General features: G+C 41.6%; 1 protein-coding gene and 1 long non-coding RNA gene across 2 annotated transcripts in view; one reads left to right on the forward strand and one right to left on the reverse strand.

Moving 5' to 3' along the window:
- The window catches only part of EIF3A (eukaryotic translation initiation factor 3 subunit A), a 35,526-nt gene extending 27,932 nt beyond the window's left edge, over nucleotides 1-7,594 (reverse strand). Inside the window, exons 1-4 of the mRNA XM_042907822.1 lie at nucleotides 7,388-7,594; nucleotides 1,432-1,622; nucleotides 1,117-1,253; nucleotides 531-694 (exon numbers count right to left, since the gene is read on the reverse strand). Of these exons, the coding sequence (XP_042763756.1) occupies nucleotides 531-694; nucleotides 1,117-1,253; nucleotides 1,432-1,622; nucleotides 7,388-7,436 (541 nt within the window). The 5' untranslated portion in view covers nucleotides 7,437-7,594. The remainder of the gene's footprint in view (nucleotides 1-530; nucleotides 695-1,116; nucleotides 1,254-1,431; nucleotides 1,623-7,387) is intronic.
- Nucleotides 7,595-7,692: 98 nt separating this feature from the next.
- Nucleotides 7,693-18,578, forward strand: LOC122201854. The gene is made up of 3 exons (XR_006194341.1): nucleotides 7,693-7,795; nucleotides 10,912-11,062; nucleotides 16,336-18,578. It is a non-coding gene; the product is annotated as an uncharacterized LOC122201854 (long non-coding RNA).
- Nucleotides 18,579-19,153: the final 575 nt, after the last annotated feature.

The following is a 19,153-nucleotide window of genomic DNA, read 5'->3' on the forward strand; positions in this document are numbered from 1 at the left end:
ATGGCCGACTCTTTGATTTGGGTTCAGGTCATGATCTCACGGGTTTATGAGTTCGAGCCCCACATCAGGCTCTGCCCTGGTGGAGCAGAGCCTGCTTGAGATTCTCTCTCTCCTTCTCTGCCCCTCTCCTGCTCACACTCTCTCAAAATAAATAAGCATTAAAAAAAAAAAAAAAAAAAAGGCCACGGCATGATTAAGTATATATGCAGTAGGTGAAGTCAAAAAGCACAAGTCACATTTATCAGAAAGCAATCAAAAAGTTACATTTGTTTTTCTAGTCACCTGGGAAATTCCAAAATGACTTTGTCTTTCAGACATCCATGAAGTGGATTTCATATAGAATTACCCTAACTAGTAAAACAAATTTCTTATAGTCCCTTAGTTACTATTTGAACGAATGCCAACCATCTCTCAATGAGGATAAAAACTATAAAATAAATACGATGAAGAAAAACAGGTTAACTTTAATTGTCAATCTTTTGCAAAGTCTTTTCCTAAAAGTCAACTTTTCAAATCAGTTCTCATTTTACCTTGTTGGGCAATATCATGGTAGAGACGCTCTACCCTAGAATTATTTCGAAGAAGGTCCAAACACTGTCTATATGATTCCCAAAGGAATTTAACCCATGGAGTTAAAAGTAGTCTGTCAGTACGATCCTGAGTGTCTTCACCACTTACAGCACTTAGGAGAACACTAAAAAAAAAATTTTTTAAGTTAAAAACAATTTTAGACACGATTTCCTACTTTGCCCTAAGATTAAAAAAAACAAAACCAACAATGATACCAGTGTAAGAAAGTGTGAATCCTTCTTACAACTTTGGGCATACTATAAAGATGCCATGTAAGTGTTCAAGTATTTGCACCCCCAACCCATATTACAACCATTTAAATTAGTATCTGACTATCTGAAGGTTGTTAATTTGCCACCTTTATGAATTCTGAATAGTATTGCTTTCTTATCAGACACTTAAAATTCCAAAGGTAAGCATTCTTTCTAATAAACATCTATACTTCAAATGAGGACGATGGAGACACATGTAAAGAAAAACATTGACAAAAATGTATTAGCAAAAAAAAAGAAAAAGAAAAAAAAATTAGCAATTTAAGCTACATACCTCTCAGGAGTTTGAATATTATCCAGATCTTCTATGTCTAGGACCATTTGCTGAGATTCTTCTTTAGCAGCTTCAGTTTTTTCCTCTGCCAATTTCAAATATGCCCTAACAACATCCTCTAGAGATTTGATGTTCACCTAACCAGAGAGAGAGAGAGAGAGAGAGAGAGAGAAAAGCTTAAAACACTTCTCAACAAACCACAGAATGCTTTAAGAGCAAATTTTATGACATAAAAGCATATTACCTTTAAAAGGTAAACTTCTCTGAAAATCATTAAAGCACTATTAAAAATATAAAACCCAGCTCTTTTCATACCTGTTGACAAATGTTCTTATACTGGTATAATCCCTCTTTAGCCAAATGGCTCTTGCGAAGATCCACACAAAGTTCCAAGTATTTCAACATAATTGGCTCGTGTATCTTTTGCCATGTTCTGTGTTTCTTACTTTTCATAACATCATAAAGAACATCCAAAGCAGGCTGCTTTTTCCCAACCTCAAGAAATTCTGGAAAAGTAATTCAGAAAAATTAAAATTGGTATGTATACTATACTAAAGTGTAAATCTTGCCTAAGTTGGCTATTTTAATTTCTAAACTCGCTACCATCTCTTTTTAGATCACACTTATTTTTGACATCTAAAGCCATGCCAAAATCACCCAACTTAATAGAACGAAAACTGGTATTATCTCAAAATATGGTCTATGGATAAAACGATTTCACCCAATTACATTGTACCAAACCCTTGTAAATGACTGCCATGTTCCAAAAATTGAAGTTATGAGAGAGAAAAATCTCCTCCCAGCAAACAAAGTGAAATGTGACTTTAGTCACAATGATCTGGTGGATACAATTTCTGCTCTAGGCAAAAGGATCACTAGACTCAATAAGACAGTCAATTAGATTTTGTTCCTTTAAGATCAATTGACTATTTATGTGGGTCTACTTCTGGGCTCTCTATTCTCATCACTCTCTATTGCAATGTATCTAGTCTTTTTCTAATACCGCCCTGACTTGATTACCATGGACTTATAGTAAAGTCTTCAAACCAAGTAGTATGAGTGCTCCAACTTTGTTCTTCTGTATTGTTTGGCTTCTCTATTGTTTGGAAAGTCTTTTGCCTTTCCATATAAACTCACAATTAGTTTGTAAATATCTACAAAATAGCTCACTGGAATTTTCATTCAGATTTAATGAATCTATATATCAAAATTTGGAAGAATTGACAATAGTCTTCCAATCTATGAAATATCTCTCCCATTTATTTATCCCAACCTAAACATGAGAAAAATCTTAAGACAAACCCCAAATGAGGGACATTCTACAACATACCTGACCAGTACTCATCAAAACTTGTCAAGGTTACCAACAAGGAAGTTTAAGAAACTGTCATAACCAAGGGGGGGAGGAGGAGAGTGTCTGAGGAAACAGGACGACTAAATATAATGTGGTATCTTGGATGAGATCCTGGAATTCAGAGAAGGACATGAGGGAGAGCTACGGAAATCTGAGCAAAGTATGGACTTTCATTAATAATGTTATCAGTATTGGATCATTAGTTGTGATAAATGTCCCAAAATGACAGAAGAAATTAATAGGTTATGGTGTATATGGGAATTCTGTGTACTATCTTTGCAATAATTCTGTAAATCTCTAACTTTTAAAATTAAGTTTATTTTTAAAAATAAAAAAAAAATTTAGAATGCATACCAGAGAAAATTACACATTTCTGAATTTACTACCACCTAAACCTGAAGGCACTCTGCAAGTGGCAATATTTCAAAATCCAGTTCCAATCTAAGGTTTTATGTACACTGCTCATTTTGAAATTCACTCAAAAGCAAAGAGTCCTCTATCACATTACTTCTGACACAGGTTAAAATTTATCTTTTTTCTCATCTTTTACTTTATTTACTTTTGCACAAAACTTAGTAAACTGAGGGAAGGGGAAGGCTATTTAACCTAAGTCATTTGGTTATGTTCAACTTAAAATTCAGTAATTAACAAATTTCACAAAGAAAAATCTTTCCACTGAACATTTGAAACATACTTTGGGGAACCAAAACACTAATTAACACTATTAAAAAAGATCTTAAAACACTACATCCCTATTGTTAAAAATCACTGTTTTCCTAAGAAAAAAATCTTTGACAAAGAATTATTTTTAAGAGTTAACCAAACAGCGTACAGCATTATCATGAAACTCTGTGCTAGGCAAACAACTGGCAGAAACACTGCTTATTTGGGAGTTTTACCAGATTTACAGATTTAGTAAGTAATTTTTCTCCCAACTATCACATCTTTCAGGAATGCTGCTTCTGAACGTTCCTTCCTCCGGGAAAACTACAAACAATATTCCAACTCTCTGGTATATTAAGAGGTTTGCAACAAATCACAAAAGATACTGAAATTCTTATCTTTAAAGGATAGCCTGTGTCTTCCCATATCATATTAAGCCCTATTCTTCATAGGCTAGTGAAAACAAACCCCTCTTCAGTAATTCACGTCAATGTCAACATTAGTAGTACTGTTATGAGAAAAAGTCCATTTTCATTTGAATCAATGCTATTACCAAAAAAAAAACAAAGAACCAAAAAAAAAAAAAACAAAAAAACACCTTGTAAGAGGAAACAAAGATGTAACACAACTAGATACTTTGTTAGAATACTAGCCTTTCCTGGGTGTTTTTTGTTTTTTAAGCCTTCCTGTTCTGAGGGGAGGACGTTACAGTCTTTAAACTGGAGCATACTTACGAGGTTATCCTCTAAAATCCAACAGTACCTTAGGTGTTTTTAACAATTATTTAACAGAAAAGTCTCTATCACCCAAAAATTTGGAAGTAAATGTTTTTAGTTAAATTTAGCATTCATATTAAAGAGCACAGCATCAGCACCAGAACAACCTATTATATCCAATTCCCAATCTTACACTGAGGATTTAAATCTTATACTGTTTAGTATATAAACACTGTCAAAATGCTTGTAACACAGAACAGGCACAAAGAGAATTAAAGTTGAGAACTGTGCCCGGGATGGTGATGACAAAATAATAAACTATGTAAAAATAATTTACCTACCCTATCTCTTATTTTTAAATAGAGGAGTGTGGTGTCTTAATGTCACTATAAAAAATAAAAAATCTTGTTTAGGGATAGAAAAGTGATTTTTTTCACTTCCTAAACAGCCAATCAGAATTTATTATTACAAATTCCACTTTCAAACTCTGAAACAATAGGTTCAAACAAAGCAAATGCACTAAAAAATAATTTTTATAGGACACCCTACCATCATCGTGGGAAAAAAGCAAACATGGATACCAAGCAAGGACATTTTTAAAGGGAAAAAACCTGAATGGGAACAGATATGATAGTCCATGAGGGTGAGTTCCTGTCTTTATCCGAAGTCACATACAGGGAGAATTTAGTTCCTATGAATTCTCTAGTAAGGGGAAAAAAAAACTTTTTGAGGCTAGAGAGGCATACCACATATTAAAAGCTCTATTGCAATGTTAAAAAAAAAAAAAAAAAAAAAAAAAGTTCATTTCCAAACTGATATTCTTGAAATAAAAATAAAAATCTAGCATTATGAACTGTTACTAGGAGGGTGGACATGCTGAGCTTACCTTTCAGACACAGTGACAAATTGTATCTATTTATAAAAGAAAAAGCTTAGGTCGGCCCTTCAACATTACTAGTTTATTTGGGCAACAGACCAAGTAGATAAGCTATAATGTTACTCGATTTGTGGGTTTAATAACTTTATTTATAAGTCACTGGTAGAACTAAATTAAAAGGTTGTTACAAGGTCAGGAGCAATTAATTCTGCACTACTGACAACATAATCTGCAAAAGGGTCTTTTTCCAAATGATTCTGGGGTATAGATTTCTTGTCTGTAACTGCTTAGGCCAAGTTCTCATCTTCCTGAATGATTACTATAATAGTTTCCGAAGGAATTGTTCTGAATTACTGACTCAGAGTGACTTGAAGAACTATTCTACTTAAACATATTCACATTTTATTACGATAATGCAGTGGATTAGGTCTAAATGTGTTTAAGGCTACAAATGTCATAGATAAAACATTTACATAAAATGAGATTATCTCCATGGAATGAAATGCGCTTTTACGATCCTATTTAAAGTTTTGTAAGCGGTGCCATGTGCCATCCACATTCAGCTCACTCTGACACTTTCAGACAGGATCTTTCATTCACAAGATCAAAGGTACAGAGCTAACTACTTGAAAGCTAAGGCCTCTCTCTACTGTAACACCCATCCTACAATTTAAAAGGGCTGCAGCAAGGAGTCAATACAGACTTTTAAAAAACCTACACAAATAAAAGCCCCCCCCCCCCCACAGTGCCCCTTTCTCATCTTGCCTACTTTAATTTCAGATGTTTTCCCTGACTTGCCCTTCATGAGTCAAAGCTATTTCAACTTAGAAAACGTGAAAAAGAGGTTTAAGATTCGTTACACAGGAGATAACCCTTTTAATTTAAACAATTACTGCAACAGTAAACTCATATGAGGATTCAAAAGGGAGTGATGAAAGCAACAAGGCCGGAGCACATCAAATGTGGAATACTTAGGCTATCCAGATTACAGTGCTTCAGCCTGTTAGAAGGAAAAATGCCTGTTGGTAAAGCAAACAACTGTAGAACAAATCTACAATAGCAATTACAGTAGCAACTGAATCCAAGTCACTTTGTATACCATAATACAGATTTCTAAGTTTCGAAACGTAAGAAAAAAATTCTAACTTTGCTACAGTTCATTTTCTAGTGATAAATCTCCATTTCCACTGAGTTTCTTTCCTATAAGTTAACGTCCTTAATTCTTGCCTGTCCTAACCATTAGATCACTGGTTAAAATGAGCAGTCATCAGATCGAAGTTGTACTTTTAACTGATTTTTAGAACACTTACTCTACTCTATTCCAAAGAATGTGGCATTATCCTATTTCACACTCTTTTTTGTTGCTTTTAAAATAACCATGTGACAAAGGCACCCTTACCCCGACAGATTATCACTAACAATTTTGTGTCGACTGAAATTGACATTTCCACAAGAGGAATTTCCAAACAAGCTAACAAAATTAGCTCCACCAACATAAGACTGTAAGAGACACGGTATATCCACCTACAAAATGGGATAAGACTCAAAACTTGTCTGGGGTACAGGAAGGGTTGAAATAAGAACGATCAACTACCTACACACTTAGAAATTATTAGGCTTAAAAAACTCTAAACGAAAAAGTTTTTAAAGACCAGAGCCATGCATAATACATTGCACCCCCATGATGCGAACGTAATAAATGCCTCTCGAATAGACCGAGACACGCACAACTTTTCGCGAAAGGGCCGGTGGCATAAGAACACATGGAAATAAAAATCGCAGGCAGGAGCGCTGTGGCGAAAAAAAAAACAACTCATCTGGAAGTCTAGAGACCTTGGTTCTAGTCTCCTGGCTCCACAACTAACTCTCGGAGTGACCTTGGGTAAACATTCTCTCTCTGTAGGCCTCAATTTCGTTATCTTTACGAAAGAACTTCAAGTCTCTTACAGGTTTAACAATGTTCCAACTTCATGTGATTTGGGATAGGCTCTGGGACTGAGAATCATCAATGCCAGGAAAAAAACAGATAACCGGTTAATTGGGTCAGAGTCCCCGAAGCAGAGCTATAGTGACTGGGGAAAAGGCTAAGTGGACCCTGACCCAGCAAAGCCCGGCGCTGGATTTGGGGGGCGGAGGTGTTTGCGAGAGGGCGGGAGGTGGGACTGGCCGGCTCCCGGCGCCGGCAGGAGGTGGAGTCGAGGTTCTCGCGTGCATTGTCCCCGGGAGGGAGCCATGTTTCTTCCTCCCCGGCACTCCCAGATGGCGGCTGGGGGCGCGGGGCCTAAGCAGCCGAGGGCCCGGCGGCCTGGGGAGCCGGGCGGAGGCGGACAAGGGGGGGGGGGCGGTTAAGGAGGCCAGGCCCCGGTAGACCTGTCTCCGGGGCCGCGGCCCCTGAGACGCAGCAGGAAGCGGCGGGGGGAAGGAAGGGCCCCCCCCAGAGCGACGGTTCCCGGCTCCGCACCTCCCACCCCCCCAACCGCGGTCGGTAGGAGCGAGAAGGGAAACCATGCCCAACCACAGGCTGGAACGGCGGCAGACAGGTCTCATCGACCACCTCTGCAGCCGCAGACGGGAGGCGGAGCAGGGAGAAGGAGGCCCGGGCCCCTCGACCTCCGAGGCCTCGGGCCGACCCAGCCCGGCGCGCCCCGATCCCCTACTCACCGTTGGCGCGTTTGAGGGCATTTTCCGGCCTCTGGAAATAGGCCGGCATCTTGGCGGGCGGCTCAGCTCACCGGCGTCAGCGAACTCCTTGGTGGCCCGGGCCGCGAGAGGAGACGAAAGGGAACCAGCGCGAGGTTCCACGCGCCTCGCCAGCAGTCGCCCGCGCCCAGCCGGCCAGAGACGGAAAGGAAAGAGCCACGTGACCCCCGCACGGCGGCGCCGCCGCCGCCCAGGCCCCGGATGTACGGGGCGGTCCTCCGCGCGCAGGCGCGCTACCGTCGCGCGCACCGGCTGACGTGGCGGCGGGTGCAGTACGTGCGCGCCGGTTCCTCCTCCGGCCTCCGCCGGGAAACGTTAGGGAGGAGGTTTTCAGACCGCTCGCCCCTCACTCCTCGAGCGCGAAACGGGGTAGCAAAGGTGAAATTGGGGTCAGGGTTTCTGCCTGGCGAGAAAGAAGGCGTCTGCATAGGGTCATTTTGAGCATGTTTTGTGCGCAGTCATGCAAAGTTACAGGCCGGTCCCTTCCGCCTGGGGAATGGCCTGTCTCCGCTGAGTGAAAATGCCGTATTTATCCGTTAATCAGAAACGCATCGAGCAGGTATCACTAGCCCAGCACCGCTCACCTCTGGGAAGTAATAGTGGCCCGACCCTTGACGGACTAGCAGTGGGAGGAGGGACGCAATAAGTAATTAGCAAGTTTATTTCATATCGGTAAAGTAAAAAAGTTGGTGAGACCAAGATTGGGGAATAGGGACACTCAGAGAAGGTGAGTTTTGAGCTGAGACCTGAAAGGTGGGGACAGGCTGAAGAGAGTAACGTGGCAAGGGCGCAGAAGCTCTGCAGCAGAACAGATTTTGCATCGTTTGAAAATACTTGAGTGTGGTAGCTTTACATTCAGCACACATCACAAACAAGAAAAATGAGTGTTAGTGGAAAAAAATCAATTTATCAGGCCTTTTGCTACAGCCTTTTATTACTGGCCAACAATTTTTTTGAATATTTAAAAAAAAATTTTAATGTTTATTTTTGAGAGAGAGAGAGTGTGAGCAGGAGAGGGCAGAGAGAGAGGGAGACACAGAAATCTGAAGCAGGCTCCAGGCTCTGAGCTGTCAGCACAGAGCCCAACTCCAGGCTCCAACCCATGAGCCAGGAGATTATGACCTGAGCTGCAGTTGGAAGCTTAACCCACTGAGGGACCCGACCCAGGCGCCCCTGAGTATTTTACTTTTTTAAGTAATCTCCACACCCAGCGTGGGGCTTGAACTTACAACCCCGTGATCAAGAGTCGGGTGCTTTACTGACCCAGGTGCCTCTTGACCAACAATTTTAATGTTTAATCAGTAACTATTATACCTGGAACTTGAAAGCCATTTAAACTGAATCTAATTACTCAAGCCCTTGGTATGAAATTAAGAGGAGTTCAGAAAAAAATCAGAAAGCAGCAGTGGGATACATTGTTACAAATTTTTTACACATTTTGTAAAAATGGATGGTACATGTGAATGAATGACAGAATACTACATCCGGGAACAATGAACCGACAACACATACACACAAAAAGCCTTTTCCTCTCATTCGTTCTACCGGAGCGAAGAGGTTTTTCTATGTAACTAAATGTATCACTGTAAAGAAAGAAAACTTAGGAAATGCAAACATAGACCAAAAAAAAAAAAAAAAAAAAGAAATTCTAAAAGAGGTTACTTAAAAATTAGCTTCAGAGTTCTTTCTCCAAAATGCTTGGGCCACTCTAAATTAAACTTACCCTCCTCCCCCAAAATAAGAGCCAGACAGAGTTGAACAACAAGTACTACTAAGAAGCTACAGGAACTGTTTTATGGGGCAGGATCAAGAGACTCGTTTGTGTATATGATAATTAAGTCAGAATTAAAGAGCTTAACATAAGAGCAAGCATAGCTTTTAAATGCCGTAGATAGAAAACTATTTAGTAGGCCACAGAGAGATGTGACAGAATAAAATGAAAGGAAACCTGGCCTAAATATCAGAAAAAGCTTTTCAACATTATTACCTTTGCGTTATATATCAAAGAAGATGCTAAAATGATCTCATGGGTTATCGCCCATTATGTGGTAGACCTAAAACAAGACAAACTCTAGAAAATTTGGAGAAAAGATGAAATTCAATATTTCTGCATCTTCATTCTTTTCCCTTTCAAGTTAAAGTATTTGAAACATTTGGTAATATAATAGCCAATGATCATTTAAGTGCATTAAATACAATTATTTAGGCTCTAGTACTGTATTTGTGAACAGTCGCAACTTCCAGAATAAATTTATTAAATGTAGCCGGTAGGTATTAAATACCAGCTAATAGCCATAATGTTGGATGTTGGGCATAAACGATGCAAGACGCCTGTTTCCAAGGAGTTGATGATTCCCTGGTGAAGATAGAGGAGTACACAGTGAGGAACAAGGTAGGATCTATTCTGAACCAGGAGAAAAGTATGATTACTTTGTTGGTTTATGCTCACTTCATAGAAAACAAGCAATGTGAATATGCTAGAAGCCACCTTAGGAAGTGGTAAAAGGAAGTGATAAAGGCTAAAAGGCTGATGAAGGTTTTTTCCCTAATCAAGCTACTTTCGTACTACATATGACTGGATAATTTCTCTAATACAATGTTTTGGGGATTTTGAGTTGAGTAAATAAGAGTCTCAAAAAAAAAAAAAAACAGTTGTTAGGAGCACAAAAGAGGTACTACATTATACATATTGCAACATAATATAGCTTAAAATCAGGTATGTTTTACAGTTTACAAAATGCTTTCACATTTGTCATTTTGTTTACAAGAATAATGAAGGTATTTATACTGATAAACTAATAATTTTTTCAGAGCGTTAGACTATGGTTCACAGTGACACACTCCTTCCACAAACCATTATCATGTACCTACCACGTGCCAGGTATGGGAAGTGAGCACCTGATAGCAGGTGCAAGGCAGCGAACAGGACAGACATGGGTCCTGCCTTCTTGGACTTTGCCAGAGGCTTCTTGAGGATGCAGACCCCACTCCAGGCTAGACCCCCATCGTCTTTCCGAGTCCATTTTTCACCACACTCCATGTCTTCAGTGCCTTAAATAGCCCTTTCTCCCACCTCCAACCCAATGAGTGCTGTCACTTCACTTGGAACATTCTCCACCACCACCCATTCCTTGTTCTAACAACAACCTATTTCTCCACATTGTCACTTCCTCCAGGACTCTTCCCTGGCCCCCAGATTGGTTTAGATGCCAAAGCAGTGAGCACCAGTAACATCCTATCTGAGCCTGATCACACTTCAATACTTGCAGACTATAAGCTCAGAGAGTGGAAGGAAGCTTTTGTGTTGTTCACCACTACACCCCCAATGCCCGGCAGAGCGTTGGGCAGATGAGATACTCTCAAAAAATGCTTGAGAGATGAATGAGTGCATCCCCATATACAGATTTATTTAAAACAGTTTCTACTATACCCGTGGGGAAGTAACAAGTCTGCAAGTTGATTGTGTGGTTTTGTTTCATTTATAGAGCATCTACCTATCTACGTGAGGCTCTCAATCTACTTAAGCCCCAGCACACAAATACTAAAGAAGAGACAATAATGCTCTTCTCCCAAAGCTCCTAATTGCACCAGTCTTGAACCTCCAGCTGTACTGAAGTTCATTTGTGCCTTTCTGAGGTCAGTGTTTAAATATATCATGCTTTCCTACACCTATATATCCCTTCCCTTCTTCCTGTCCCGCCCATTGTTACCTAAGTCCTACCAATACTTTAAGCTTCCGCTCAAAGCTTTCCTCTGCAAAGTCTTTCCAGCCAGTGGGGGCTGACTTAACTGCCCCTTCACTTGTGCTCTTTCCTTAAGGCACCATTAACTTGGTCACCCAGGCCATCTCTGAGCACTCTGCTTCCCCTGCAGCTCTGTCAAGTGGTAGCTGTATTCATCCCTCAAACCACTGGTGCCTAGAGGAGTACCAATGACTGACTAGCTCTTCACCCAGCTACTTCTAGAACATTCTCTCTCTCCTCCCTTAACTTTGAATGTTGAACCTCATGCTATCAGATTGGATTACGTGTGGTTCCTCTATGTTGCAGTCCTCAATAGGCATCTACAGATCCCAGGTCACAACTCCTTATTCCTTAACTGTTAGTTCTAGCTCCCTGCCACTCTCTCCAACACCGTCATAATTATTAGCAGTTTCTATACACGTGTAGATATTCCTGCCAATATCCTGGCCACCTGGCCTTTACAATTGTGTCCTCTTCCTTACCTCAGCTACTCACACTCATGGTGATACCCTAGAGTCTAGACTAAGAGTCAGCAAACTTTTTCTGTTAAGGGCTTGATAGTAAGTACCCTAGGCTTTGCAGGCCAGGAGGCAATGTCTTCAATTCTTAGAGCAATTGTTCTTGCCAAAAGAATAATTGCCCTTGTATGTATGTATGTGTGTGTGTATATTACATTTAAAAATGTAAAAACTATGTTGGGTTGTATAGTAGAAACTATGCCTGGTTGGCTCAGTCAGTTAAGTGTCCGACTTGATTTTGGCTCAGGTCATGATCTTGCAGTTCATGGGATCGAGCCTCACATTGGGCTCTGTGCTGAGAGCGAGGAGCCTGCTTCGGATTCTCTTCCCCCCTCCACCCCTCCCCCAGCCCACACATGTGCACACTCTCTCTTTCAAAATAATTAAGAAAAAAATAAAAAGAAAATAATATATAAAAACTATCTTGATGACCACTGAGTAATATATAGAATTGATGAGTCACTATATTGTACACCTGAAACTAATGTAATACTATATGTTAACTATACTGGAATAAAAATAAAAATAAATTTTTTAAGACTAAAAAAATAGGGGCCCTGGGTGGCTCAGTCGGTTAAGCGTCCGACGTCGGCTCAGGTCATGATCTCGCGGTCCGTGAGTTCGAGCCCCGCGTCGGGCTCTGTGCTGACCGCTCAGAGCCTGGAGCCTGTTTCAGATTCTGTGTCTCCCTCTTTCTCTGACCCTCCCCTGTTCATGCTCTCTCTCTCTCTCTCTCTGTCTCAAAAATAAATAAACGTTAAAAAAAAAATTAAAAAAAAAAAAAAGACTAAAAAAATAATTTAAGACTAAAAAAATAAAGACTAAAAAAGAAGTAAAGACTATTTTTAGCTCAAGGCTGTGTAAACCACAGGCAGTAGGCCAACTTTGGCCCTTAGGCCATGTTTGCTGACTCTTAACTAAACCTTGTCATACCAACTCTCTCAGTTCCCAGATTGTGATTTCAAGTATCTCACTTTCTTGTTCATAGTGAACCACAACCCCAGTGGTCCTGCTGCCTGACTGGGACCTGCATTCCATTCACAAATCCTGTTTCCTTTTCACTGTTCCTCATCCCCCATGTCCTCTATTTCCTCCACACCCAAGTTGGATTCCATCATGTAGTTCTTTTCTTGCTGTGCTTTCCATTTATTTGACCCCAACCCTGGCCAATCCAAGTGTCTTCCTGCTCCTTGCCTGCAGCCCAGTATGACTGGGGAAAAATGCACAACCATGTTGACAAGCCCCACTTGACATTCCTGACCACAAGCCCCAACAAGTACCGTGCTGCTGTTCAGCCATCCTACTACACTTCTCTGGGCCACATCCCCAATCTCCCCAATGACTGTTTCGTACTTTTTCCTGTCTCCAATCCTCTGCTCTCAGCTGATGGCTTCATTTTCTGTAGCACTGTAAACAGTGGAGCAGCGAGAAGAGAACCTGCCTCTGCACTCTGCCATCTACCCACCCATTTGCTTCTGTACTCAGAGACTCTGCTTCCCTACTCTTACCCGGCAGTCTGTGCTCCTCTCTAAAGCCAGCCTTTTGAGGCACCTGGGTGGCTCAGTTGATTGAGTGTTCGACTTCAGCTCAGGTCATGATCTCCTGGTTCGTGGGTTAGAGCCTGCAGTTGGGCTCTATGCTGACAGCTCTGAGCCTGGAACCTGCTTTGGATTCTGTGTCTCCCTCTCTCTCTGCCCCTCCCTTGCTCGCGTTCTGTGTCTCTCTCTCAAAAATAAACATTTAAAAAAAATTTTAATAATAAAATAGTAAAAATAAATTAATTAATTAAATAAATTTTAAAAATTAGGCCAGCCTTTTGTACTAGTGCACTGGATTCTGTCTCCTCTCACACGGAATGTTGTTCACTCCATCCTTCCTCAAATACTTCCTCACTTGGCTTCCAGGATCACCCTCTCCTGATTTTCCTCCTACTTCTCTGACTCTTCCTCAGTCTCTTTGACTGGTATCTCTTCGCCTCTCAGACCTCTAAGGTTAAAAAGTCCTCGGGCCGAGGTCCTGGACTTCTCCCTTCTCTAACTACATCCATCTTTTGGTTCTAACTCATGGCTTTAGACATCATCTCTGTGCTTAGAAGTTACAAAATTATATCACTAGTGCTCTCTCTCACTCTCTCTCTCTCTCTTTCCTGAAAGCCAGTCTCACACCCAGATGCCTATTTGACACATCCATTAAGCGTTTGACATACAACATACACCCAACCTGCCCCAGACCAGACTCTTGGTCTCTCTGGCCTCCAACCTGCTCCTTCCATCATCTTCCCCATGGAAATAATGGCAACCCCCTTCTTCCAGTTGCTTAAACCAAAAACATTGGAGACATTCTTGACTCCACATTTTCTGCCACAGCCCCACATGCAATCAATCCATCAGCAAATTTCATTTCTACCACCTCCATAACTATCACTCTGGTCCAAGTCACCATCATTTCTCACCTAGAATATGTAATAACCTGCTCACTTGTCTTTCTGTTTCCCCTTGACCCCCTTCTCTTTACTCTCCACCATAGCAAGCAGGGAGTAAAAAGGAGGTGATCATGCCAGTCCCCTGATGAAGACGCTCTTGTGGCTACCCAGTGCATGTGGTCAAAGTGAAAGTCCATACAGTGGCCTGCGAGACCCTACCATTCCCCATTCCCATCCTACCCTTCCCCATTCCCATCCCTCCCAGGCCATGCCAGTGTCACCTTTTCAGTGTTGTCTTCCCTCACCTCTTTTTTTCTTTAATGTTTATTTATTTTTGAGAGAGAGAGAGAGACAAAGTGTGAATGGGGGTGGGGAAGGGGCAGGAGAGAGAGGGAGACACAGAACTCGAAGTGGGCTCCAGGCTCTAAGCTGTCAGCACAGAGCCCAATGCAGGACCTCAACTCACAAACTGTGAGATCATGTCATGACCTGAGCCAAAGTCAGACACGTTACCGACTGAGACACCCAGGTGCCCCTTCCCTCACCTCTTTAAAGTGATAATAACCTCCCTTCCTCCCATACTTCTCTCCCGCTTTTTTTTTTAATGTTTATTTTTGAGAGAGAGAGAGGGTAGGGCAGAGGATTCGAAGTGGGCTCTGTGCAGACAGCAGAAAGCTAGAGCCAAGGCTCGAACCCATGAACTGCAGGATCATGACTTGAGCCGAAGTTAGACGCTTAACCAACTGAGCCACCCAGGCACCCCCTTCCTCTCATACTTCTGAGCACCCTTTTCTTTATTTTCCTCCACAGAATTTATTTAGCGATCAACATCTTACTTATATATTTCATGATATACTCCTCTAGAATATAATAAGGTTGATGAGGACAGGGATTAATGTCTGTTCCATTTAACTGCTATATTAAGTCTAGCACCTAAAACAGTGCCTACCACAGAGTAAGCACTCAATAAATATTTGTTGACAAAATCACTTAATACATTAAAGCAAGCCTCCTGTGTTATCATTGCCCACCTGCATGTTGGTCTCCTCCATGACACTGGAAGTCCCTTGATGGTAGGGACATGGTCCACACCCGGAAAGTGTTTGTTCAGTGTATGTTTCAGAGCACCTTGATGGTTCCAACTGCATGGTGATACACAAGGTCCAAAACCTCACACCTTTGGGTTTTTGTTGTTTTGTTGTTTTTTTTTTTTCCCACACCTTTGCATTCTTAACCACGAAAGTGACCAACGAGGGTTGGAAATCTTTTCAACGGTGGTGTACCAAGAGCAGATGTGGGGAGCACTGTGCCTGGGCCAAGCAGTTCTCAGTGAACCTTTGGGTTGTGTAACTTTAAAGCAGGAAATTGGAATGGAGATTCAGTTGAGTAGATTTTTAGCAGAAATCTGTCCTAGCAGTATTTGTTATTTATTGGGAGAAATGCATCTTACACCCAGGAGTCCTCACCACTAATATTCTGCCCGACTCCAGGAGAAGTCTGAGGGGGAGAAGAGAAGCATGTTTGTGGGAACTGGTGTCCATAGTCTCCATTGTTGACGTGCCACACAGCCCAGCTCCCGCCCGGGATCTGGGAGTTTAGGAGATTATGCTCAAAGCTACACCAACCAACCAGGGCCAAGAGCAGAATGAGGAAGACGCTGTGCAGAGTGGTTTAGGGTGTGGTTTGGAAATAGGCTTCTGTGTTAAATATGTTAAATATGATTAGAAGGAACCCTGGAACCACAGGGTGTGGGCTTTCATTTTGGGCTTGTGGGTATTAAACAATCTTCACATGGACCTTTTCATTGTGCCGTCTTCTCATGAAGCAGCTAAAATGGCACCTCCTCAGAGACCCTCTTCCTGACCACCCCATCTAAACCTGAAGTCTACCCTATTTTAATTCTCGGCACAGCATTCATCACTAATGGATAGTTTTCGTTGTTTCCTTGGTTACCATCTGTCTCACCACACTAGATGGTAATCTTTAAGGGACCAAGCTGGTCGTGTTAACCATTGTAGCTCCAACTCCTGGAACTGTGCCTGGCACAGGGCAGGCACTCTACAAATATGGGTTGTGTGAATAAATAAAGGAGTGGAGAATGTGGTAGGCAGAATTGTAAGATGCCCATAGATTCCCAGTCCCTGATGTACACACCCTGTATAATACCCGAGACTGTAAATATGATGAGGTGTTACTTCCGTGATTAAGTTATATTATGTATCACAGTTGACTTTCAGAAGAGATTTTCTGCGTGGGCCTAACCAATCACATGAGCCCTATGAATCCAGGTCTAGAGGTCACTGGCAAAGGAAGTAAGAGATTCAAAGCTTGAGAGGAAAAATGGAAGGAGCTGCGTGGTAAAAAACTGTCGGTGACCTCTACTAGATATGGGACGCCCCCAGCCAAAAACCAGCTAGTGCACGGAGGCCTCGCTCCCACGACTGCAAGGAACTGAATTCCGTCAACGACTTGGATGAGCTTGGAGGGAAATTCTTCTGCAGAGCCTCCAGAGAGGAATACAGCCTTGCCATCCCAGGACTTCAGCCTGACAAGGGCCTGAGCAGAGGCCCAGTCATTACATGCTTGGACCTCTGGTCTATAGAACTGCACGGTGATAAATGGGTGTTGTGTGAAGCCAGTAAGTTTGTGGCAACTTGTTACACAACAATAGAAAACTAATACAGAGACCTTAACAAATTTTCTCCATATTAACTTCTAGAAAAAGAAGAAAGAAACACAAATGGAGTCTAACATTCTAAAGTGACTTTGCTTTGCATGAAATGAAAACAAAGGTACAGCTCAGTAGAAGAAAAGGGCAAGACTGTGTAAGGTTTAACTTTACAAATTCAGACTGTCCAAGCAAAAGCCCTTTAGAAGGAATCTGAGACTATGAACGTGTTACAGTACTCCACACTGGTGTTTTTAGAACTAGGGGTTAAGTTTCATCTCCTAGGGAATTTAGAATTATAAATACACCTCAGTTCATCCAATAAGCATGCCAGATTTGGAGCCAGTTGGCTTCATTTGGAGCCAAATGGCTCCCAGCTTTGCCATTTATTAGCACTATGATATTGGGCAAGTAATCTCTCTGAGCTTCCATTTTCTCACCTGTGAAATATGCATGAGTCGGGCAAGGTTTGAAGGAGATACGACCCCGAGCACCCTTCACACTGTCCTTGATACAAGCTCTCAAGAAGTCTTTTTGATACATGGACATGTAAGAGAGAGCAAATAATCAATGCATGAAATATTCACAGCCTCTTTCTGCCCTCTCAACTGCTAACATCATCTACCGACTAGTGGGCATTTCCCCCTGTGTTCCTCCCCTTTTTTCCCACTTATACCTTCTTAAATACATAAGGTAATCAGTTGGGAGGACAGCTGGAAAAGTCAGGTGGGAGAATCAAGTAGGAAAGGGCTGAGATGAGAGAGAAAAATAGAGGGGTAGGGGAAAAAGGCTAACGGGGAAGAAAAGGAAAGAGGAGAGAGGAGATAACAACAAGAAGAGCTTTTTGTAAGAGGAGGAGGGAGATTTCAGAACCCGTGCCACTGAATGGGAGTGATGGTTCACAAAAACCCGGAGGGAGTCCACACCAATGTGAACGAACGATTGGATAAGTAAATAAATGGGAGAGAATAGACACATTGCCCAGGAAGAAGAATTCAAATAGTTTGTGTAGACGCTTTGCCTTGGAGGAGGTGCAGCGTAACTCCCCGCTCCTTCAGCGTGGGCCGTGCACAGTGACTGGTAGCCAAAGCAGAAAGCGTAGAAAGGAGGAAGGAGAGTAACTTTACAGGAGAGAAACCTGGCAAACACTGCCTCAGCCAGGTGATGAAGGTTAATACCTCCATGTACCCTTGATATGATGTGATGACAGGAGCACTTCTGTGGTCTTCCTCCCCACAACGCATGAACCGGTCTAATCATGAGCACAACATCAGACAAAAACAAATTGAAGGGCGGTCCATGGAAGTCCTGGCCAGCATACTTCAAAACTGCCAGGGTCATCAAAAGCAAGGGAGGTCTGAGAAACTGTCACAGCCGAAAGGAGCCTAAGGAAACATGTTGACTAAATATAGTGTCATCCTAAATAGGATCCTGGAACAGAACCCAGAAAATAAGGAAAAAAAATATGGACTTTAGTTACTAATGTGTCAGTATTGGTTCATTAGTTGTGACAAACGTATCTTATTGATGTAAGATGTTAACAAAAGAGGAAAATGGTTGGGGTGTATGGTAGGTAACTTTAGATACTATCTTTGTAACTTTTCTGTAAATCTAAGACTATTCTAAAATAAAATATTTATCCCAGACTTTGGCACCAAAAAAATAAAAAAAAATTAAAAATGATAAAAGAAAAATAAAATATCTATTTATAAAATAGGGGAAAGGGATTTTAAGACATATCACTGTAGGTAACAAATTATATCATCTTTAATATTCTTTGAAAAATGCAAATACAGGGGCACCTGGGTGGCTCAGTCGGTTGAGCGTCCGACTTCGGCTCAGATCATGATCTTACGGCTGGTGAGTTCGAGCCCCGCGTCGAGCTCTGTGCTGACAGGTCAGAGCCTAGAGCCTGCTTTGGATTCTGTGCCTCCCTCTCACTCTGCCCTAACCCACTCGCATTCTGTCTCTGTCTCAAAAATAAATAAACATTTTTAAAAATTTAAAAAAAAAGAAAAATGCAAATACAGATCAGAATTTATCTCAATTACATTTTCATGATGATCTGTTTCTTTTAATACAACACAGTTTGAAAGCTAGGCTTTTTGGGGCCTGGGATCTACTCAGGTTCCAATATCAGCACCCTAAAACTATGGATGGAGAACATAAGAAGGATGACTTTCCCTTGGGAATGTTCTGAAAGCCTCACATAATCTGGTAGCCAGTTAACCATCAGCAAAGAGTGTCAAGGCATTTGACTAAAGCCACTTTCAGAGGTGACTTCTTGGGCCCCAAGCAAGCCTGGAATCCCTGAAAAGAGCTGACATCCCGACATATGCCTAACCTCTTATTAAATACAAGTAAGGAAAAACGATG

The sequence above is a fragment of the Panthera leo genome, chromosome D2 (genome assembly GCF_018350215.1).
Source record: "Panthera leo isolate Ple1 chromosome D2, P.leo_Ple1_pat1.1, whole genome shotgun sequence".
Lineage (NCBI taxonomy): Eukaryota > Metazoa > Chordata > Mammalia > Carnivora > Felidae > Panthera > Panthera leo.